This window comes from Sorghum bicolor, chromosome 6, assembly GCF_000003195.3.
Source record: "Sorghum bicolor cultivar BTx623 chromosome 6, Sorghum_bicolor_NCBIv3, whole genome shotgun sequence".
In the NCBI taxonomy this organism is placed as follows: Eukaryota; Viridiplantae; Streptophyta; class Magnoliopsida; order Poales; family Poaceae; genus Sorghum; species Sorghum bicolor.
Window position 1 is genome coordinate 58,230,011 of NC_012875.2, and position 20,981 is coordinate 58,250,991.

Here is a 20,981-nt window from a genome sequence, read left to right on the forward strand (position 1 = left end):
TCGATCCTATGATTTAAAATCCTGCAGTTTTATACTTTGTACTCCATCTCGTTTATGTGTTTTTCTGTATTCCTCTATTTTCAATACTATTGTTGGGTTAATAATGTACCTGTTTGGATGAAAGGGCTTGGCGTTTCTACTCCTCTCAATGAAAAGGTTGTGTCTATCTCCTTCACTTTTCATACGAAACAAAATGCATGCGATGAAAGCAAAGAAAAGAATCTTCAGGTCCTTCTTCCTCAAATGGCAGATCTTTCTCACTGTTGCTCTCATCGGTCCAGTCCTGCAGCCCAAGATAATAATGGATGCTGGCCTTGTTTAATTCCTAAAAATTTTCTTTTTGTCACATCACATCAAATCTCTAGACGTACAGTATACATGAAGCATTAAATATAAATAAAAAAATAATTAATTACATAATTTATATATAATTTGCGAGATAAATTGTTTAAGCCTAATTAGTCCATAATTGGATACTAATTGCTAAATAAAATGAAAATATTATAATAGCCAAATCCTGAAAAGATTTTGCGAACTAAACAAGTCCTAACTATAATGAATAATGATTGCTCCAGTGCTGCTTCCAGTAACTGATGATTGCTCAAATCCCTGCTGTACCCATTTTCCTTTGACCCAAACAGATTACTTATTTCAATCCTACTGTTTTAAAGTTCTGTAGGGTTTCACTTTGTACTCCATCCCGTTGACGTGTTTTTTCCTGATTCCTTTGTTTTATATATTCATGTTCTAAACAAGCCCTCACTTCGCAATCTTTACTCTACCGAGCCACAGAAATGACGAGATCTGCATTTAAGCTTCCGGCGAACTCGCATGCTTTTACTCCGGCCTTCTTTGCGGGCAACCTTGGTTATGGGCCCTGATCTATGGGCTCGACTTCACAAACGCAGCTTGCTGCTATGGGCTCCAGATGGGCCCGTAAAAGTCTTTCTTGATCGGCCGGACAAGATCAGGCGCAGGATTACTAGGGGAAGGCTCTGGATGATGCTTTGGTCTAAATTCTGGTGACTGAGGTCTTCGGCGGTCTTCGGTTGGCAACTTGGCATTATGCTAGTCGTAGTTGCTGTTTTTCTGTTTGATTGTAATGTCCAGGTGGACGCTTTGGTCTGGAAACTCTGTGCTGTAAACGACTCGTATGGTCTTTTGATATCAATTGAAAGACCGGGGCATGAGCCCTTAAACTCAAAAAAAAAAAAAAACAACAACAACTACAGCCCAACGGTCCAACAAACTTGGGGTCCATACCCATCAGCGGTCTAGAATTGGTGGCCGGTACTGTATACACATGTGCCAAGAGCAAACACACACAATTGACAGAGGAAGACAATGGCAGCGACGACGACGCTGCAACAGAAAACCAGCGACCACATGGAATACCTGCTTGCTGAGGCACTAAAATATCCTGTGGCGGCAAGTTTCAAGAAACACTGTGCAATTGTTGTCCATCTAGGAATCAGGAGGGGCCGATGTCCCATAAAAAAGAGCAAAAGAAGACAGCCTTTACAGGCAAGGTTCAAGAAACAGAAAAGGAAAGAAAGAAGATGAGCAAAACAAGAAAAAATCACAAAAAGTTCTGATGAATCCATATTCCAAACAGTGGAAGAGATTTGTTCTTAGCTGTATGAATCAAAAGGGAAAGCTCCTTAGTGAAGGTTGCTTCGCATTCTTCTAGATTGAGACATTGGTAATTCTTGGCTGTCCAGAATCATCTTGGAATTTCAGATGATTGTATGAACTCTTTCTCCAAGCTGTACAGTCTAGTGCCTTCACTGCCATTGCTTCCGTTATATGACTCATCCTGTATAGCATTTTGACTACTTGCCATCCGAGAATTGGGGAGGACCTTTGATCCTTGCAGATCTTCAAGCGTTATCTCGACTTGCCTCATGGTAGGCCTTTCTTCGCCTTTTAATCTCAAGCATGCCTCTGCGAGCCCTGCAACCACCTTGATGTCTTCAGTACTTCCCTCTTCAACAATACGAGGATCTAGAATATCACATAAGCGATTATCTCTCATCATTGACACAAAGTGTGAAGCTAAGCTTGTAACTTCTGATGACGGAGTTGAGAAAACCGGTTTAACCCTTGTTAGAAGTTCCGCTAAGATGACACCAAAGCTATAAACATCACTCTTTTCTGTAAGTCGACTAGTGTAGTAGTACTCAGGATCAAGGTAACCATGAGTTCCTTGGATGGCTGTAAGTATTCCCGTGTCATCTATTGAAATTGACCTTGAAGCTCCAAAATCTGACACCTTCGCTGTTAAAGCATCAGTCAGCAGTATGTTTGCAGACTTGATATCTCTATGGAACACTAATATGGAAGCAGCACTATGTAGATATGCAATGGCCCTAGAAGTTTCCACTGCAATCCTCAGTCTGTCTTTCCATGACAAAATATTTTCACTTTGCTCATGGAGATGATATGACAGAGTTCCATTTGATATAAACTCATAAACTAGCAAAGGAACTTCGCTCTCAAGGCAACACCCGAAGAGCTTCACCACATTTCTATGATTAGTTTGTGAAAGTATGACAACTTCATTGATGAATTGATCAATTTCCCTCTGAACTGCAATTTTAGACTTCTTGATGGCCACAATACGTTGATCAGCTAAGATGCCCTTAAAGACTATGCCATGTCCTCCACCGCCAAGGATGCGATTCTGGTCGAATTTATTGGTTGCTTGCTCTAGTTCTTGTAATCCGAAAATCTTCATATTCTCAGCTATGTCTTGGTTTGATGAGATTAACTGTTGGAGAAGCAATCCATGGTTCCTCTTGAAAATTGTTTGTCTCAGCTTCTTGATTCTTTGTTGCTTGAGTTTATTGGTGATTTTTGCAACACCGAGAAACGAAAACAGTAGACCAAAACAGGCACTGCCTACTGTTAAACCTGCAGAAAATAAATACAATGGCTGAGAAGTAGTACAGTGCTGGATGCATGAATTTTTCAGCTGCTTCCTAGAAAAACAGATAATATCTAATGGGTTTTGCTATGGTACTCCAAAATAAATATGAGCCATTTATTTAATTAGATCGGATAGTTAGAATCATTTATTACTTCCTAGAATAAATAAGGAAAGTTAGAGATCTTTTTTAGATCTAATTGATGTAAACATTTATTGGATGTGATTTTTTTTATTTTTTGCAACTGTAAATGCAACATAATTTAATTAGCATAAAATATTTATTTTTTATGCAAGTAACTCACGTTAGGCACGCAAACTCCTAGAGTCTGTTTATATTCTTTCTAATTTATAGGAATCTTTAATTTTTTTAATTAGATCTTCAAATATAGCCATCATCCATTCCGTTCTTGCTAGTCAATAATGGCGAGCAGGGCCCCTTTAGAGTGGTCACAAGATATAGAGATTAATTTTTATTCAAATGGCTCTCTTAACGATGATTTAGAGAGTATGTTTATAATTGTCTTTTAACTGAGGCTGGCTAAACAACACTTTAAACAACTTGCTTGGAACTTTAAAAGCTAAACTTTAGTGGCTAAATTTTAGATCATAGGACCAAACAGGGCCTAATGAAGTACGGTGTCACGGCCGTAATTTGAGATTCTGTCTAGGAATTGTACTTATTTTCTGCCTTTTTTTATTAATTGTTTTATACACATTTTAAAATTCAACTGCTATGATTTGTTTGAGCTATTACTTTCTGGGTAATCAGAGCACGAAAGCAAGACCCTTATGATATTATTTATTGAGTGGCTTCCTTATGTGGATTTTTTATGTGAAGTGATATTCTCTTGGGTCATCTTTTGTACTCAACTATAGTAGGGATTATCTAGAGGTATTATGTTGGCTTGACTATTGAAATTTTGAAAGAATGTTAACAATATTCTGTCAATCCGTTTGTATTTCGCTACTACCTAAGTGTAAATTGTCAAAACTCAAATGAGCTTAACTGCATAAAGCTTCTAGCAAGTATTATATTACTAGGGGTCTATTCAGGGAATCTGTTATGACCGGTATTACGTACAAGCGGCGGATAAGTGGCTAGGGGCCACAGGCCCATCGGCCTAGGGGGGGTTAGGACCCCAATTTCCATTGTCAATTGCTATTATTTAGGAATATTATTATTTGAGGGAGTATTTTATAAATTATTAGAGGAGAGGAGGATATATATATTTGTAAAGACTCTATTCTGGATTTAAGCAGAAACAATATTGTTTCCAGCTTCCTTTAGGGAGCTGGGAGATCGGGAAGTCCCCCAAAACCCTAGCCGTCGCCTCTCTGTGAACAGTACGCGCGCTACAGTAGCCGCGGGTACTGTTCACGCCTCCAGCCGCCGCTGCGCCTGCCCCTCACCACGGCGCCCCAGCGCCGCTCGCGAGTTCCAGCCCCGGTCTCTCACCCATATCGCCTGCGAGAGATCAAGGGAAGAAGGAGGAACCCTAACAACCTGGTATCGGACTTGGCCATGTCGATCCCGCTGCCCTCCTCCACCGTGCCGCCTCTGTCCGGGACTGAGGCCCCCGCCACCACCGCGCCGCTGACTGCGATCCCAACGTCCCCCTTGCTTCCGCAGCCTTCGCTGCCGCCGGCCGCCGGCGCGTCGCCGTCCTCCGGTGGCGTCATGACGAACGAGCAGCTGACGGCAGCGGTCCTCGACCTCGGCCGGATGGTCGCTGGGATCCATGCGTTCCTGCTAGGACCGCACTCCTCTACGCCTACGACAACCCAGCAGCTGCTGCCGCCAACGACGACCCAGCAGCTGCTGCCGCCGCCAACGACCCAGCAGCTGCTGCCTCCACCAGCCAATGCGCGGTCCGAGGGCGTTCCGATCCAGGACATCCGGTTTCCCCCTCGCCATCGCCACTCCCAGCGTGGCTGACGGGAGCCTCGCCGCCGGTCTACACCAACACTCCGGCGCACCCGACAATCCCCCTGCTGCCCAACATCACCGCGGGGTTCGGCCATGGGGGCGTTCCCGCGTCGGGCACCCTCTATGGGGGCATCGACGGGACCCTCGTTCCCGGCCCCAGCCTCGGGGCGGTGCCGACACTCGGCGCGGCTCCACCAGGGGCCACCCCCACGGCGTTCGCCACGTTCCCAATGGCGCCCGCCCCTGCTGGTTTCGGCGCTGCTGCGCCCGCGGTTTTGGGAGCGGCCGAATTCCAACCGAAGGGCTACAAGCTTGACTTCACCACGTACGACGGTTCGGTTGACCCGCTGAATTGGCTGACCCACTGCGAGCAATTTTTCTGGGGCCAGCGCACCCCGGAGTCTCAACGCACGTGGATGGCTTCGTACCACCTCACCGGCGCTGCTCAGACGTGGTACTATGCTTTGTTGTTGGATGAAGGAATGCCGTCTTGGGAGCGCTTCAAAGAGCTGTGCCGCCTTCGCTTCGGGCCGCCCATCTATGGCTTGCGGTTGGCTGAATTGGGGCGTCTACCGTTCCACTCTACGGTCCAGGAGTTCGCGGACCGCTTCCAGACGATCCTTGCGCACTCCCGGGATATCTCCACGCGCCAAAAGGCGGAACTCTTCGTGGGCGGCCTCCCGGAACATATTCGGGTGGACGTGGCGATGCGCGCCCCGCCCGATCTTCAGTCGGCCATGTTCTTGGCTCGCGCATTTGAGAGCCGCGCAACAGCCACAGCAGTGCTATTCCAGACGCAGCAGCAGCGTGGCGCGCGCCAACCGCCGCGGCCGGCCCCTCCCCCGCGCCACCAGGGGGCGGCTGCGGTTCCTGCTGGCGCACAGGGCGTTCCAGCACCGGCTGCAGCAGCCGCTGTTCCAGCTGCCCCGGGCGCAGCAGCACCGCCGCGACAGTTTCGACGTCTCTCGCCAGCCGAAATGCAGGAACGTCGCCGCCAAGGACTATGCTACAACTGTGATGAACAGTACGTCCGTGGCCATGTCTGCCCACGACTGTTCTACCTGGAGTCGGCAGACTACGTCGAGGAAGATGAGGCCCCCGCCGCAGACGACGACGCAGCCCCTGCGGAGCTGGACGATGATGCGGCTGCTAACGCTCATGCTCTCGTTGTCTCCGTGCATGCTCTTGCAGGGATCCGGACGTACCATACCCTGCTCCTGCCAGTGACGATTAAGGGTGAACGCTTCCTCGCCCTGCTGGACACGGGGTCCACCCACACGTTCCTCCAGGGGTCCGCCATGCGTCGCCTGGGCCTCGCTCCACAGGGGGGCGAGCAGCTTCGCGTTACGGTCGCCGGCGGCGAGCGCCTCCCTTGCGAGGGGATCGCTCGTGACGTGCCGGTCCTCATCGACGGCACGACCTTCCACATCACCTGCATCGGGCTCGCCTTGGGTTGTTTCGACATCATCCTCGGCGTCGACTTCCTCGGGGCGTTGGGCCCCCTAACTTGGGACTTCGAGGGGCTCACGGTGGCCTTTCAGCGCAGCGGGCACCGCACAGTGTGGCAGTGCGTGGGCGCTCCGGGCGCTCCCTCACAGCAGCGGTCTCTCGCCGCGGTGGCCGCTGACCCCCAGCGCCCGCTGCTGGACGAGCTTCTGCTTCAGCATGCCGACATCTTCGACACGCCGCGCGACCTCCCACCGGCTCGCTCCTACGACCACCGCATCCACCTCTTGCCCGGGACGGCGCCTGTGGCAGTGCGGCCGTACCGGTACCCCCAACAACAGAAGGACGAGCTCGAGCGGCAGTGCGCCGCCATGCTGGAGCAGGGCATCATTCGCCCCAGTACCTCGCCATTCTCGGCGCCCGTGCTCCTCGTCAAGAAGGCGGATGGAACGTGGCGCTTCTGCATCGACTACCGCGCGCTCAACGACCGCATGTCCAAGGACAAGTTCCCAATCCCAGTGGTGGACGAGCTCCTTGATGAGCTCCACGGCGCCAAGTTCTTCACCAAGCTCGACCTCCGCTCCGGGTACCACCAGGTGCGCATGCACCCGGCGGACATCGAGAAGACGGCGTTCCGCACCCACCACGGCCAGTTTGAGTTCCTGGTGATGCCGTTTGGGCTTTCCAACGCCCCAGCGACATTCCAGGCATTGATGAACGACGTGCTCCGCCCTTTTCTCCGCAGGTTTGTGCTGGTGTTTTTCGACGATATTTTGATCTACAGCGCGTCGTGGTCCGAGCACCTACAGCACGTGGGCCTCGTCTTCACCGCCCTTCGCGCCCACGGCCTCTTCTTGAAGCGGTCGAAGTGCTCCTTCGGGGCCCTCTCCGTCGCCTACCTCGGCCACGTCATCTCCGCCGCCGGGGTCGCCATGGACAGCGACAAGGTGGCCGCTGTCACCTCGTGGCCGACGCCACGATCTCCTCGCGGGGTGCGAGGCTTCCTGGGCCTTGCCGGCTACTACAGGAAGTTCATCCGCGACTTCGGCTCCATCGCGGCCCCTCTCACGCGCCTCCTACGAAAGGAGGCATTCGTCTGGACGACGGAGGCGGACGAGGCCTTTGCCGCCCTTAAGCGGGCGCTCTCGTCAGCGCCGGTCCTACAGATGCCTGACTTCGAGCGCCCGTTTGTGGTGGACTGCGACGCCTCCGGTACAGGGTTCGGCGCCGTCCTACACCAGGGGGGCGGACCCCTGGCTTTCTTCAGTCGACCTTTTGCCGCCCGCCATGTCAAGCTGGCGGCCTACGAGCGAGAGCTCATCGGACTGGTGCAGGCAGTCCGTCACTGGCGCCCGTACTTGTGGGGGCGCCGTTTCCTCGTCCGCACCGACCACTACAGCTTGAAGTTCCTCCTGGACCAGCGGCTGTCCACCGTGCCTCAGCACCAGTGGCTCAGCAAGCTGTTCGGGTTCGACTTCGCCGTCGAGTACCGCCCTGGCCGGCTCAACTCGGCAGCAGATGCGCTGTCCCGCCGACGCGGTGGCCGCGTGCGCCCTCTCTGGGCCGTCCTTTGACCTCTTCGACGTCATTTGCCACGCCACCGCGACCGACCCGACGGCCCGCGACCGTCTGCAGCAACTCGCGGACGGCACCTTGGACGCTCCGTGGGCTGCGCGCGACGGCTTCCTCGTCCACGGCAAGCGCCTCTACGTTCCCGACGTCGACGATCTCCGCCACCAAGTGGTCAGCTTGGCGCACTCAGCGGGGCACGAGGGGATCCAGAAAACCCTTGTGCGCCTCCGGGCTGACTTCTACATACCTGGCGATCGACGCCTGGTTCATGACTTCGTCCGCTCCTGCGACACCTGTCAGCGGAATAAGACGCCGACCACGCAGCCGGCAGGCCTCTTGCAGCCCCTGGATGTGCCGGCCTAGGTGTGGGCTGACATCTCCATGGATTTCGTTGAGGGCTTGCCGAAAGTCCACGGCAAGTCGGTGATCCTGACGGTGGTGGATCGCTTCTCCAAATATGCTCACTTCATCGCCCTCAGTCACCCGTACACGGCCGCCTCGGTTGCGCGTGCCTTCTTCGACGGGATCGTGCGTCTACACGGCTTCCCCACCTCCATCATCAGCGACCGCGACCCAGTCTTCACCAGTCATTTGTGGCGCGACCTTTTTAAATGTGCAGGTGTGAAGCAGCGCCTCAGTACGGCCTTCCACCCCCAGACTGATGGCCAGTCAAAGGTCGTCAACAAGGTGCTCGCCATGTACCTCAGGTGTGCGACTGGTGACCGCCCCCGCACATGGGTCGACTGGCTCTCGTGGGCCGAGTACTGCTACAACACGTCGTTCCACTCTGCCCTGAAGACATCGCCGTTTGAGGTGGTCTACGGTCGCCCACCACCCCCGCTTCTCCCACATCAGGAGGGGGCGGCTAAGACGGAGGCAGTGGACGTCCTGCTGCGCGACCGCGACGCCTTTTTGGCAGAGGTCCGGGAGCGTCTTCTTCAGGCACAGCAATACGCCAAGCGCTTCTACGACCAGCACCATCGCGAGGTGGAGTTCGATGTGGGGGCATGGGTGCTACTCCGCCTGCTACACCACCCCACCCATGCCCTCGCTACGCCGGCCACGGGCAAGCTTCGCCCGCGCTACGCCGGCCCGTTCCAGATCTTGGAGCGGATTGGGCGGGTGGCTTACCGGCTGCAGCTGCCGGCCGACGCGCGCCTCCACGACGTCTTTCACATAGGGCTGCTCAAGCCCTACACTTTTCCTGCCGGCGTTCCTCCTTCTGGGCCGGCTATGCTGCCTCCTGTGCAGGATGGTCGCCTGCTGCCCGCCCCGGAGAAGGTCCTCCGTGCTCAGCTACGTCGGGGTGAGTGGAAGCTCCTGGTGCAGTGGCACGGGCTGGCGGCGGATGAGGCGACTTGGGAGCCCATGGAGGACTTCAAGACTCTCTACCCTGATGTGCAGCTCGAGGACGAGCTGTTTGCTGAGGGAGGGAGAGATGTTATGACCGGTATTACGTACAAGCGGCGGATAAGTGGCTAGGGGCCACAGGCCCATCGGCCTAGGTTGGTTAGGACCCCAATTTCCATTGTCAATTGCTATTATTTAGGAATATTATTATTTGAGGGAGTATTTTATAAATTATTAGAGGAGAGGAGGATATATATATATTTGTAAAGACTCTATTCTGGATTTAAGCAGAAACAATATTGTTTCCAGCTTCCTTTAGGAGCTGGGAGATCGGGAAGTCCCCCTAGCCGTCGCCTCTCTGTGAACAGTACGCGCGCTACAGTAGCCGCAGGTACTGTTCACGCCTCCAGCCGCCGCTGCGCCTGCCCCTCACCACGGCGCCCCAGCGCCGCTCGCGAGTTCCAGCCCCGGTCTCTCACCCATATCGCCTGCGAGAGATCAAGGGAAGGAGGAACCCTAACAGAATCAGTGCTAACTGATTCATGTCACTAATGCCTGGATATATCCTCTGCATCAGAGTGACTTATCCATGCCATTCTGATAACTGTACTGAAATTCTTCGAGTATAAATAATTACCTATAAGTAATTTTGTTAATTTAGCCCTTTCTGATGCTGTATCTGGACTGCAGACTGAAGTCTTTGGATCTTTGCTCCGAGTCCCAGCTGCGCAGGAGCAACTGTAACCCCCCACTGTGTTACTGCAAATTCCGTAGCACGGATACTGAAGTGGATGTTGGCATTCGTCGATATCTATAAACACCAAACAAGAGTAAGAATGTAAGATCAGTGAACAGGTAATTTGAGGTGTAAGTAAAGAAGTGGATTCTGCAGAGTTGTGAACCTTGGCACCCATCTGCCAGGTAGGGGTTCCCTTCGAAGCCATCGCTGCAACTACAGAGGTACCCAGTAACATTTGGTGAGTTGAAACACTGGCTGTTCCTGCTGATACAGGCATATGATGATATGTTCTTGACCGCTTCATCACAGGGTTGATTTCCAGCAACCCAGTCAAACACAGAAGGAACTCCATCCTTGTACTTGTCTGTTAACTTTTTATCCTGGAGGTAAGAAGCCTCAAACCTGAACCAATCCTGCTCCGCGACGAAGGCATAACTGCATGGGTTAAATTCATTTACCACATAATTGTTGAAGCTCTTATCGAAGGTTATGTTTAAGGAACCAAGGTTTGGTGCAATGGCTGTCTGGCAACAGCCCATGCCAGAGCACTGGCCACTGAAGTCCACGCTCTCCTTGTCCAGGCACAGAGATACACACCCGGTTTGAGCCCTGCGTTTATTGTAGCCTCCCAAAAATGCAACAGTGTTGCATCCAACGGCCGTTAGCTTGTTGGCCTTGCTGGATAATGTGAAAAATGGAGTAGTAAATACCGAGACCCATCCATCTGTGCTCTCGCCGTTGGTGTAGTTGCACTTGGAGGCAATCAATGTGCTGACTTGAATCTGCCCACCTAGCAGGCTGATGTTGTACACCTGTATTCGGCTGCTTGAATTAGGCATGAAAGTGCGGTTATCCTCGCAGGAAACATCGAAGCCTTGTTTGTAATAGCAGCCAGGACCGATGCCGAAGGGGTAGGGAATGGTGAGGTTGCCGCATGTTTCTCTGCAGCCAGGGCTTGCCATCTTCAACGCTGTGCTGCTCTTGATGGATGTTAACAGCAGGGTGGCTGCTGCAACGATTAGCAACGGTAACACTCGAGCCATCTCTGTGTTTTTCTAACTCTGCCTATTTGTCCTACATACAGTATGATGCAGGTGCCCTTTGGGGAAGAACTAAGCTAATACTATGTGCTTATATAATGGTTTCGATCTCGTTCTTGCTTTTTTTTCTAATAGGATGGGATCGTGCTGCTCCAATCAGAGCAGAGACTCGGTCAGAAGAGGTGGTTTGGTCCTGGCAAACTGATAATGTTTATATTTTCAGGTTTTAGTTGGGACAAGATGGCTATTGAGAAAATCAGAAAAAGCTACCAAGAACCCCAACTGACGTGGTGTATGTTGCGATATCCTTAATGCAGAAATGGTCCATTATGATCAAGGAAGCAGATTGGGAACGCATCAGGTGCGTGCTGGAGGACGTGAAGCAGTGGTTGAAGACTTTCAAGCGTAGCATGGTGGTCATCTCTGACGTTGGCGAAATTTAGAGCCTGCAAGCTTCTTGTTTTGAGTAGCTGTCTGCAGTTTATGTTAGGCCTGTGAACCTTTCGTTTCTTTTGTTTTGGCCTGGCTGCGTTTGGCCTCTTTCTAGTTAAACTGGTAATCTCTGTCTTGTATCGGATACTTGCTTTCTTAAAAGCAGAGGTAAAACTCTTTAAAAAAAAGTGGTTTGATTACCCAATATGAACTCGTCTCTGTGTTTTGCATTAGCAAAGGGAGGCCCATGGTATGAACCTGCCCTTTGGTCATATGACGAAACTGAACTCTTGTAGGATATGACAATCATTTCGTCGTCTCCAGCCACATGTGAAGGCGTTGATACGGTTAGCAACTTCGTTTGATTTTTCAGCAGTCTGCCTGAAGCATCTTGGCACCTAGGAGTACAGTATACCCGGGTTACATCAGTCCAGCTTATTTTACTATACTCTGACTCGACAAAAAGTCTCGTGTGTAAACGGGGCTACGGCCGTCAAGCTCTGCTATGCCGTTTCGCGACGCTGCGCTGGCCAGCCTCCGACGACCATTATCACGGCTGGAGATGGCTAGGAAATTTCACTGTAAGGATAGGGATGGTGAGGATAGAGATGGTGCTCTACATAGATAGGTATCCGTGATTTATCTCTAATCTAAATTAAATAAATAATTTTTTCTTATTTTTTATTTAATTTATTAAATTAGACTATGGAAGAACCGACAAGCTTGTTCCACAGCAACCTTGCGTCCATTGTCCGTGTTGGATTTAAATTAGGCTTGGCAGCGAGCCAGCGACGACGACGCTGCAACAGAAAACCAGCGACCACATTGAGTATCTGCCTTGGCACTAAAATATCCTTGAGGCAAGTTTCAGAGAAAAACGCTGTGCATGCTGTCCATTCACCAATATTAACATATTTTACGTCACGCTAAATTTCAGCTATACAGGCATAATAAATTGGTAACCCACAGTTTTATAAGAATGCGTTTTGTATTGCCCGAGTCCATAGTTCTTGTACGTTTTCTTATGCATGTCACATGTTTAAGCAAAAGATTTCTTTTTTGTTACGGAACTTGAGGGGGAAAAACCGGTTCCTTCCTCATAATAACAGCAAAAATGGAAGCAACTCATATAAAAATACCAAAGTACGAGCTACGGTTCGGAAAGCCTTTAAAATAACTGCAAGACAGCACATACATGGTACTGAAAGCCTTCAAAATAACTGCAAGACAGCACTTACAAACATGGTGCGTTTCAGCCACTGGACACATTGAAGAACTGGATTGGTCTGAGTAGAGAACAAAAATGGTCTATTCACCATTTCATCCTCAACTAGTAATTCCATGAAAATCCCGCAATACCTGCTGGTATTAGGATTTAAAACCAGATCTTCACTCGTCAGTCGTCACACAGCTTTTGTGGCTTGATTACTTATCATACTATGAATCCTAGTAATAAACTTTCACATAACAGACTGGTGCTAAAACTGCTGGTAGTAGAACCAGACCATAACATGCCGAGTTGCTGACAAAAATAAATCCTATAATATGTTACAGCATCCGTAGCTCATACCACACCAAACATAGAGATCGTCATACTATTGCAGTACTCTCCTACGGTCCTACCATAAAGTTTACCTTCACTTCGAATTATCCAGTCTACATCCATCCAGCATAACTGATGCCGTCGCTTTGATCCATCTACATGAGATGACCCATACAGGCAACTAGGAGTTGCTGGTAAGATCACTGTCGTTATCGCCAGTTGCATCTGCTTCCTTCACTTCTTGAATCATCTTAAGTACTTGCCAGGCAGCAGGCCGACTTTCTGGTGAGGACCGAACGCAAGTAGCGGCTATGTCGACGATCATTGTGATGCGGTCACTGTCCACTCCTTCATCCTCTCTCGCTGACTGGACATAGGTTTGAAGATTACTTGCGACTAAGACTGAGTGCTGAAGTGGTGGCTTTCCGCTAAGGAGCTCAAGGAGGAGCACACCAAAAGCATATATGTCTGATTTTGGCGTCAGCATTCTGTTGGATTTCATATTTTCTGGTGCTCTATAAGCAGCATCGTCTTTGACTTCTGATGATTCCAGGAGGAAAGACAAACAGTTGTCCGTAAGGCAAGCCTCAAAGTCTGAACCAAGCAGAACATTGGAAGACTTGATGTTCCCGTGGACAAGTCGAGATGCTTGATGAATGTAAGCAAGACCCTGTGCAACATCTTCTGCTATCTTCAGGCATGATGTCCAGTGAAGTGGTTTTGCCCGGGATGACCTTGAACCTGCAAGTTCACAAAAGTCAACAGAACAAAAAATAAGCACAATTTATAAAACATCTGTTCGTACAGTTTATAGCATAAATATCTTATGAATGCATAAAAATGTATTGACATATTGATATGCTCTAACTTGTGGAGAGTTTTGTTTGGCTTCGCTACGAAACAAGTGTGTTATTTAGCTGGAGTAGGACATTGTGTTACATAGCCAAATCAACATAAGAAATGAATAAACCTTCTCTTGCTACTGGTTTACTACAAGTTTCTAAGCACTCACAAATATTATTCATCTGAATTAGTATAAGCATACCACTGTTACCAAAGAAACTACAACCAGAACCATAAGTACAGATGACACTATTTGTGGACCTAGTTGCAAAATTCAGATACTTCAGAACAACAACCCAGCATTTAAGTCCTTTCTTGTATGATCACAATTTTTTTATAGTTCACAAGCAAAGGAAAGTAGAAAGGAGAAGTTATGAACCATAAAATTACAATGGCCAGTCCACTGTAGAGGTTCAAATGATGTTTTTCATGGCCCACATAAAATAAGTCATACCTCTGCTATTTCCTAATATTGTTAAATGATTTATCATCCGAACATCCAATGAATAAGCAATGTCATCATCATACTCTTGGCAATGAAAACTAGTCAGTAAAACGTCACATGCAACCTTGTGTTTCCCCCTTTCATGAATCTAAACAAAGCATTAGCCAGATGACCACTATACATGGGACCAGTGATCACTTATGAGTTATGAGTGCATGTATGTTTTATTTAGTGGGTTCACAAAGAAAAAGACCAAGCAGTCAAATCATAAAGCATCACCTATATGGGTTCACTAGGCATGAACATTTTGCTGCCAGATATTCATGTTGTCATCTTCTGAATTTCATTCCATAACCACGTTGGGTGAAGAGTATCTAAATTGAAAAGGTGAGAACAATTGACAATAATCTACTCATACAATTTGTGATCTAAATATTCTATGAATGTATTAAAAAAGTATGGATATCTTGACATGTTCTACCTTGTGGACATTTATTTTTCCTATGAAATAAGTGTGTTATTTAGCTAGCTTGTGGACATTTATTTTTCCTTTGCATCACGAAATGTCACTCACAGCCAAATCAAAATAGAAAATTAGTAAAACCTCCAATTACCTCAATTGTATCTAATCCATACATCCCAAAGCACTCACCAGAATCATCTCAACTTCTATAACAATACCACTGTCACACAACAAGGCTGCCAAATGTTGGCAAAGCTATTCTGGTGCCTCAAAAGAAAAGGAAAGGAGAAGCCAAAGTACCGAGGCATGTGACTCCCCAAAACCAGTGTACTGTGGATGTTCAACTGAAACTTTTCACTGCCCGCTAATTTTTTTTACACTCCGCTATTTCTTAATAGTATTAAACAATTTCTCTAACCATTACCCAATGGATAAGCAATATCATCCATAATTCTATATTGTTGTTAGTGATTACTTGCCAGTAAAACATCACAAGCAGCCTTGAGCTTTGTTTTTGTTCCATGAATTTATATAAATGTCTAGTGTACATGAACAGTTGAACGCTATAGATGACTAGGGACACTTAACAATGCATGTATGCTATGTTTAATGGGTTCTCACTTCTCAGAGAAAAGATACCAAGCAATCAACCAATAAAGCATCCCATAGATATAGGCCCACCAGTGCCGTTCACATTCTGGTGCCTGGTTTTCACGTGGCCCAGGTCTTCTGAATGAATTTCAATTCGTGGTCATGTTGGAATGAAGAATGTCTACTTTAGAAAGGTAATGCCAGCCTAGACCACTAATAATCTAGTGGTAGTACTAGATGTAATGTAAAGGCAGGTAGTAGAATTGTTCCCAGCGCCAATCAGATACTACTCTACTACAAAATTAACCACTCAGATCCTGAGCAAAGAGCACGGAACTTTACCATGGATGAGAGAGTAGAGGCTGCCATTGGGCTGGTAGTCGTACACAAGCAGCCGCTCCTCCTTGGCCTGGAAGAATGCTCGGAGTGGTACAAGGTTCGGATGGCGCAGTCGGCCAACGGCATCCATGTTCTGCTCGAACGCCTCTGCTTCCAGTGCCGCTGGGCCAATCTTGGCGGCGTCGAGCCTCTTGACAATCACGACGAGGCGGCCGTCGAGCACAGCCTTGTACGTCGTCCCCACGCTCCCGCGCCCGAGCACCTCTGCCGAAGCGCGCATGAGCTGCTCGAGGCTGTAGCTCGCCGCCTCGCCGGCGCAGAATGTCAGGCACCCGCTCCGCTCCAGGCGCCGTGCCTTCTCCTCCGGCACCATAATGGCCGCCGTCTCCTCATCGGGCACGCACTCGACGTAGCCCATGTCAGCATTGTCCCTGCTCACCTCGGACGCGGGCGCGCTCTTCTTGGGGATGGGGCTCGCGTACGACGCGGAGCTCGGGCGCCCCCGCTTGTTGCTCCTCTTCATGGCAATCATGGCGCAGACAAGAAGCGCGGCGAGGATAGACCCCGCAGCGACCGCGACAGCAACCGTGGTCCTCCTCCGCCTCACTCTCTTGGCATTTGGCGCGGACGAATCCGGCATGCTCAAGTTCTCTCGCTGCGGCCCGCTGTCGCTAGCGGCAGCGCTCTGCACAGGGGCGGCGGCGGTGCCGTTGGCTCCATCGCCTCCGTGGAAGAAGAGGAGGTGCGAGCCGCGGCACTCGCGGCGGACCACCTCGCCGCAGAGCTCGGGGTTGCCCGCGAACGCGGCGGCGCCGAGCTGCGTGATGACGGGCGTGACCGGCACGGGGCCCGAGAAGTTGTTGTAGGAGACGTTGAGCACCTTGAGCGACGACTGGTTCCAGGGCGGGAGTGTGCCGCTGAAGTGGTTGGCGTCGAGGCGGAGGAACGTGAGGTGCGGGAAGGCGGCCTCGATGCCCGGCGGGAGCGCGCCGGAGAGCCTGTTCCCGGAGAGGTCGATGGAGCGGAGGCGGCGCAGGGAGGCGAGCGAGGGCGGGAAGGGACCCGAGAAGCGGTTCCCCGCGAGGAAGAGCGCCTTGAGGTTGGCAAGCGGGGAGAGGTCCGGGACGGGCCCGTGGAGCGCGTTGGACTTGAGGCTGAGCACGCGGAGCTCGGCGAGACGCGAGAGCGTGCCCTGCGGGAACGTCCCGTTGAGCCCCGAGGACTCGAGCACGAGGCGGATGATCTGGCCGGAGGCCGTGCAGGTGATCCCGGGGCGGGAGCAGGGGGAGGCCGCGGGGTTGGGGACGCCCAGGCGGGAGGCCGGGTCGGCCTTGGCGAGGAACGCCGCGAGTGCCGCGGCCGAGGGCGAGACCGGCGGCGGCTTCGACGCTAGCGCCGCGGATGGGGGCACCGCGGCGGCTTGGACCGGCGGTGTCGGCAGCGTCGGCTGCGAGTGCGACGCTGCGCCGTTGGCCGCGAAGGCCGAGGTGGCGAGCAGGAGGATGAGGAGGAGGATGGGGAGCAGCGGGGCGCGGTGGCGGTGCGCCATTGCGGCGCGGCGGGCGCGTACGGGGGGTTTTGGGGGTCGGGATTTAGGGAGGGTGGTGCCGTGGCCGTGGTGGTTGGTTTCAGTGTAGCGGTGGAGTGGAGCGGCTGCGGTGGGGGTGGCACGCCGAGATGCGAGAGGAGATCGGGTCGGCAAGGGAGGGGGCGACCGGGACGGGGACGGGGGTCAGAGGGTGGTCGCCTCGGCACGTGGGTGGTACGTGGAGTTTAGCGTGCTTTTTTTGGCCTAGCGTACGGAGAGGCTCATTAGCGGGGACAGCAACAAGAAAAGCACCCACGCAGCAGTTAGCTGCTTGGCAGGGGGCCATTGCACTCCAATTCAAACGCAGATCACGGAGAAGAGCAGAGACGCTTGGCCGTGTTCCGTGTAACCGCTACGGAAATTTGGATGGCTCTCGCCAACACCAACAGCTCTGAAACGAAACGAAATACAGATCAGCAAGCGTACAGGAAGACACAAGACTAACTACCGGAGTCCTAGATTGCTCCGCTTTATGACAAGAAGTGGTAACGAAAGGGAGGACGTGTTCTGGGAACTATGTGACTCGTCTTGAACCTCCTTCACCCTAGCATGTCTGTGGCGAACGCCTTGTTCCCTTCCTTCTCCGGCCACCTTTACCGCTATTTGGGCTCCAAACCGTTTGGCTACCCTGTCTTCTCGGGACCTCTTCTTTCTAAACTCGTGAGAGTTGGCTTCTTCTCTATCTCCAGCGATCTCTTGCTTGATATCTTCGACAAGCTCCTTGCTAGAAACTTATTAGACGAGCTTCTTCTGTCACGCCTTGTTCGTTTCGCTGATAAGTCGTAGCAGAAAGTACTACTGACTGATTTGTGACGCAAGAAAAACGCTACTGAATGACTGGCAGATTCGACGGATAAGTTCGAGTAAACAAGATTGGAGATTGGGCGGATGGGAGAAGATTGTGCGGATCGCAACGGTCGTGTGTTTGCTTTTGCGTAAGGAAAGACATGTCGCGTGTTATGAGATATACTCCACAAAATATATGTCTCTGATTTCTTTGTACGAACAGTTGGGCAAACATTCTAGCCACGTAGGAAGTAGGATACGTGCAAAAACACGGGTGGAAACATAGCCGAACAGTAGCCGAATGCCGGAAGCGACGGATGCACGGGCAACGGGGGAATGTTTGAAAAGGAGCCGTTTCCCCTTATACCTGCGGCTCTCCCTCGCCCTCGCGCGGTAGCAGGACGCTGTACTCCAACTTGCCACCCCCTTGTTTTTTTTAAGACTGATGACGCCGTACACGCGCACACGCCCAAAATCAATGCGAGTTTTTACTGTGCCTGACACTCAGGGTCCAGGTCTGCAGTAGCGACAAGGACGGCGGGACCCACCGATTCAATCAGGCTGCGGGGCCACGTCACTGCTCCATGGTAAGTTTGAACGAATTAATATTTTTTGTTTGTATTTGTAATTATTGTCTATTTATTGATTAATTAGTTTTTAAAAATTTATTTCGTAAATTATAGATAAATTGTACAGTTAATTATTTATATATATATTATTTTATTTATTTATTTATATATATAAAAAATTCGATGCGATAGAAAATTTAGAAAAAAAAGATTAAAACTAAACAAGACCTAAGGTCTTGTTTAGATACACCCAAAAACCTAAAACTTTACAAGATTCCCCATCACATCGAATCTTGCGGCATATGTATGAAAACATAAATATAGATAAAAAAGATAACTAATTACACAGTATATCTGTAAATCACAAGACGAATCTTTTAAATCTAGTTGTTTTATGATTAGATAATATTTATCAAATAAATATGAAAGTGATACAGTTTCAAAATCAAAAACAAAAGCCTAAATCATGCGATGCTTTTGTCGGCAGACGGGAAATGTCTTCCCCCGCCGAGGCGCCGACGTGGGGCCGAGCACTCGAGCAGAGCTGTCCTGTCCTTCGCATGAGGCGCGGGTCACAAGAAGTAGGCGCAATCTGGCCTCTGGGCTGCACGTTCGCGCACAGGGCCCAAAAATGGCGCAACCTCACGTTCACGCCGCCGACCGGTGGGCCGCAGATCCACGGGCGCAGACAGGTCTCGCAGCTCGGGCTCACGTACTTCCCAAAAGTGAAAAGTTTTCGGTAACGTAGCACTTTCGTTTGTTTATGACAAATATTATTCAATTATGAACTAACTAGGATCAAAAGATTTATCTCGTGATTTACAGCTAAACTGTATAATTAGTTTTTGTTTTCGTCTATATTTAATGTTTCATGCATGTGACACAAGATTCGATGTGACGGGGAATGTTGAAAATTTTTTAGTTTTCAAAGTGAACTAAACAAGGCCTTACCAAAAATTTTACAAAATTTTTCAGATTCTCCGTCATATCGATTTTTTAGACGTATATATAGAGTATTAAATATAGATAAAAATAAAATTTAATAGTATAATTTGATCGGAATTGACGAGATGAATTTTTTGAGACTAGTTAGTTTATAATTGGATAATATTTATCAAATACAAACGAAAGTGTTACTATTCCTATTTTGTAAAAAATTTTGAAAGTAAACAAGGCCTTGTTGCGCGTTGCTCAAAAAAAATAGTTGTTGCGCTCGTGCCACGCCAAAATGCATAGTGCCACTGCAGCCTAACGCCGGGCTGACATACATACACGGACATAGTGCCACTGCAGCCTAATACGGCACCGACGGCGACATCGATGTCGACCCTCTCCCACACACACGGACCGTAGATTCCATGCAAGATGTCCCTTGCGTCCTGGTGAACTCGACTTATTTAGTTGTATCTAAAATCTATTTTTTTAAAAAATTCTTCATCATATCGAATCTTACGTCACGTTTACGGAGTATTAAATATAAATAAAAAATAACTAATAATTATACAGTTTATATATAATTTATAAGAAAAATCTTTTAAATCTAATTAATTTATATTTGAATAATAATAAACAAATAAGCATGCGTTGAGCTGTGTTGCTGCTGCACGTTTCTGTCACGCTGCCTAATGATTCGAATTCAAAACCCAGCGACGTACATCATTCTGCACAGTTTTCCGGAACAGCTAGAATCGTTCGTCAGTAACGTCATACTAAATGCTAACCTCGCTTTACATGTCAAGGGGCATCATCATATGTAGGCCCTGTTTGGTTCTTAGATAAACTTTACTTTTCGTCACATCGAATGTTTAGACACATGCATTGAGTACTAAATATAAATTATTTATAAAATTAAAAATACAGCTAAAGAGTAATTTGCGAAACGAATCTTTTAAGTCTAATTAGTCTATAATTAGACATTAATTGTAAAAAAACGAAAATACTAGAAAACTTATTAAACTTTAACAACCGCAACTAAACACACTCTTAGACCTTGTTTGGATATAGTGAGATTCGCATCAATCTACATGTATTGGGGTGGATTGGAGTGGAACTTGAACTAAATTCCACATCAACACATGTAGATTAAGGTAAATCCGATAACGTCCAAACAAGGCCTTAACCTTGGCATCAATCTGTGGTCTGAAGCCCTGACCAACTCTGAAGGCTCATGCTGTATTGCTGTGGATGTTTTTGGCTCCTTCGGACACCATGCAGTGCAAAGCGGTGGCTGCTGATGACCTACTCGGCCTCTTGCTCGATCATCTGTTTGCCTGTGTCGCTGCTACTGCTGTTGCTCAGTTCCTGTCCTTGGAACAAGCAGCAGTTTTTTTTCTTGTTTTTGTTACTAATTTCCCCCTTGGACAGTTCCACTAAAAAAAC

General features: G+C 49.2%; 2 protein-coding genes across 2 annotated transcripts; both read right to left on the reverse strand.

The window, feature by feature from the left end:
- LOC8079585 (wall-associated receptor kinase 2) lies at window positions 1,292-11,505 on the reverse strand. Its single transcript, XM_002448603.2, has 3 exons — window positions 10,127-11,505; window positions 9,862-10,035; window positions 1,292-2,913 (listed from the first exon to the last, which is right to left on the reverse strand). Exons 1-3 carry the CDS (start codon window positions 11,004-11,006, stop codon window positions 1,724-1,726), a joined length of 2,244 nt encoding a protein of 747 aa, XP_002448648.1. The 5' UTR covers window positions 11,007-11,505; the 3' UTR covers window positions 1,292-1,723.
- Window positions 12,587-17,342, reverse strand: LOC8079586 (probable inactive receptor kinase At5g67200). Its single transcript, XM_002448604.2, has 2 exons — window positions 15,663-17,342; window positions 12,587-13,719 (listed from the first exon to the last, which is right to left on the reverse strand). Exons 1-2 carry the CDS (start codon window positions 17,206-17,208, stop codon window positions 13,160-13,162), a joined length of 2,106 nt encoding a protein of 701 aa, XP_002448649.2. The 5' UTR covers window positions 17,209-17,342; the 3' UTR covers window positions 12,587-13,159.

Coding starts and splice junctions, on each gene's coding strand:
- LOC8079586 (XM_002448604.2), bottom strand. CDS start 17,208: ATGGCGCACCGCCACCGCGCCCCGCTGCTCCCCATCCTCCTCCTCATC. Junction 13,720..15,662: donor CCTCTACTCTCTCATCCATG/GTAAAGTTCCGT, acceptor GTGAACTTGCAG/GTTCAAGGTCATCCCGGGCA.
- LOC8079585 (XM_002448603.2), bottom strand. CDS start 11,006: ATGGCTCGAGTGTTACCGTTGCTAATCGTTGCAGCAGCCACCCTGCTG. Junction 10,036..10,126: donor CCTGGCAGATGGGTGCCAAG/GTTCACAACTCT, acceptor TGGTGTTTATAG/ATATCGACGAATGCCAACAT. Junction 2,914..9,861: donor ATTAACAAAATTACTTATAG/GTAATTATTTAT, acceptor TATTTTCTGCAG/GTTTAACAGTAGGCAGTGCC.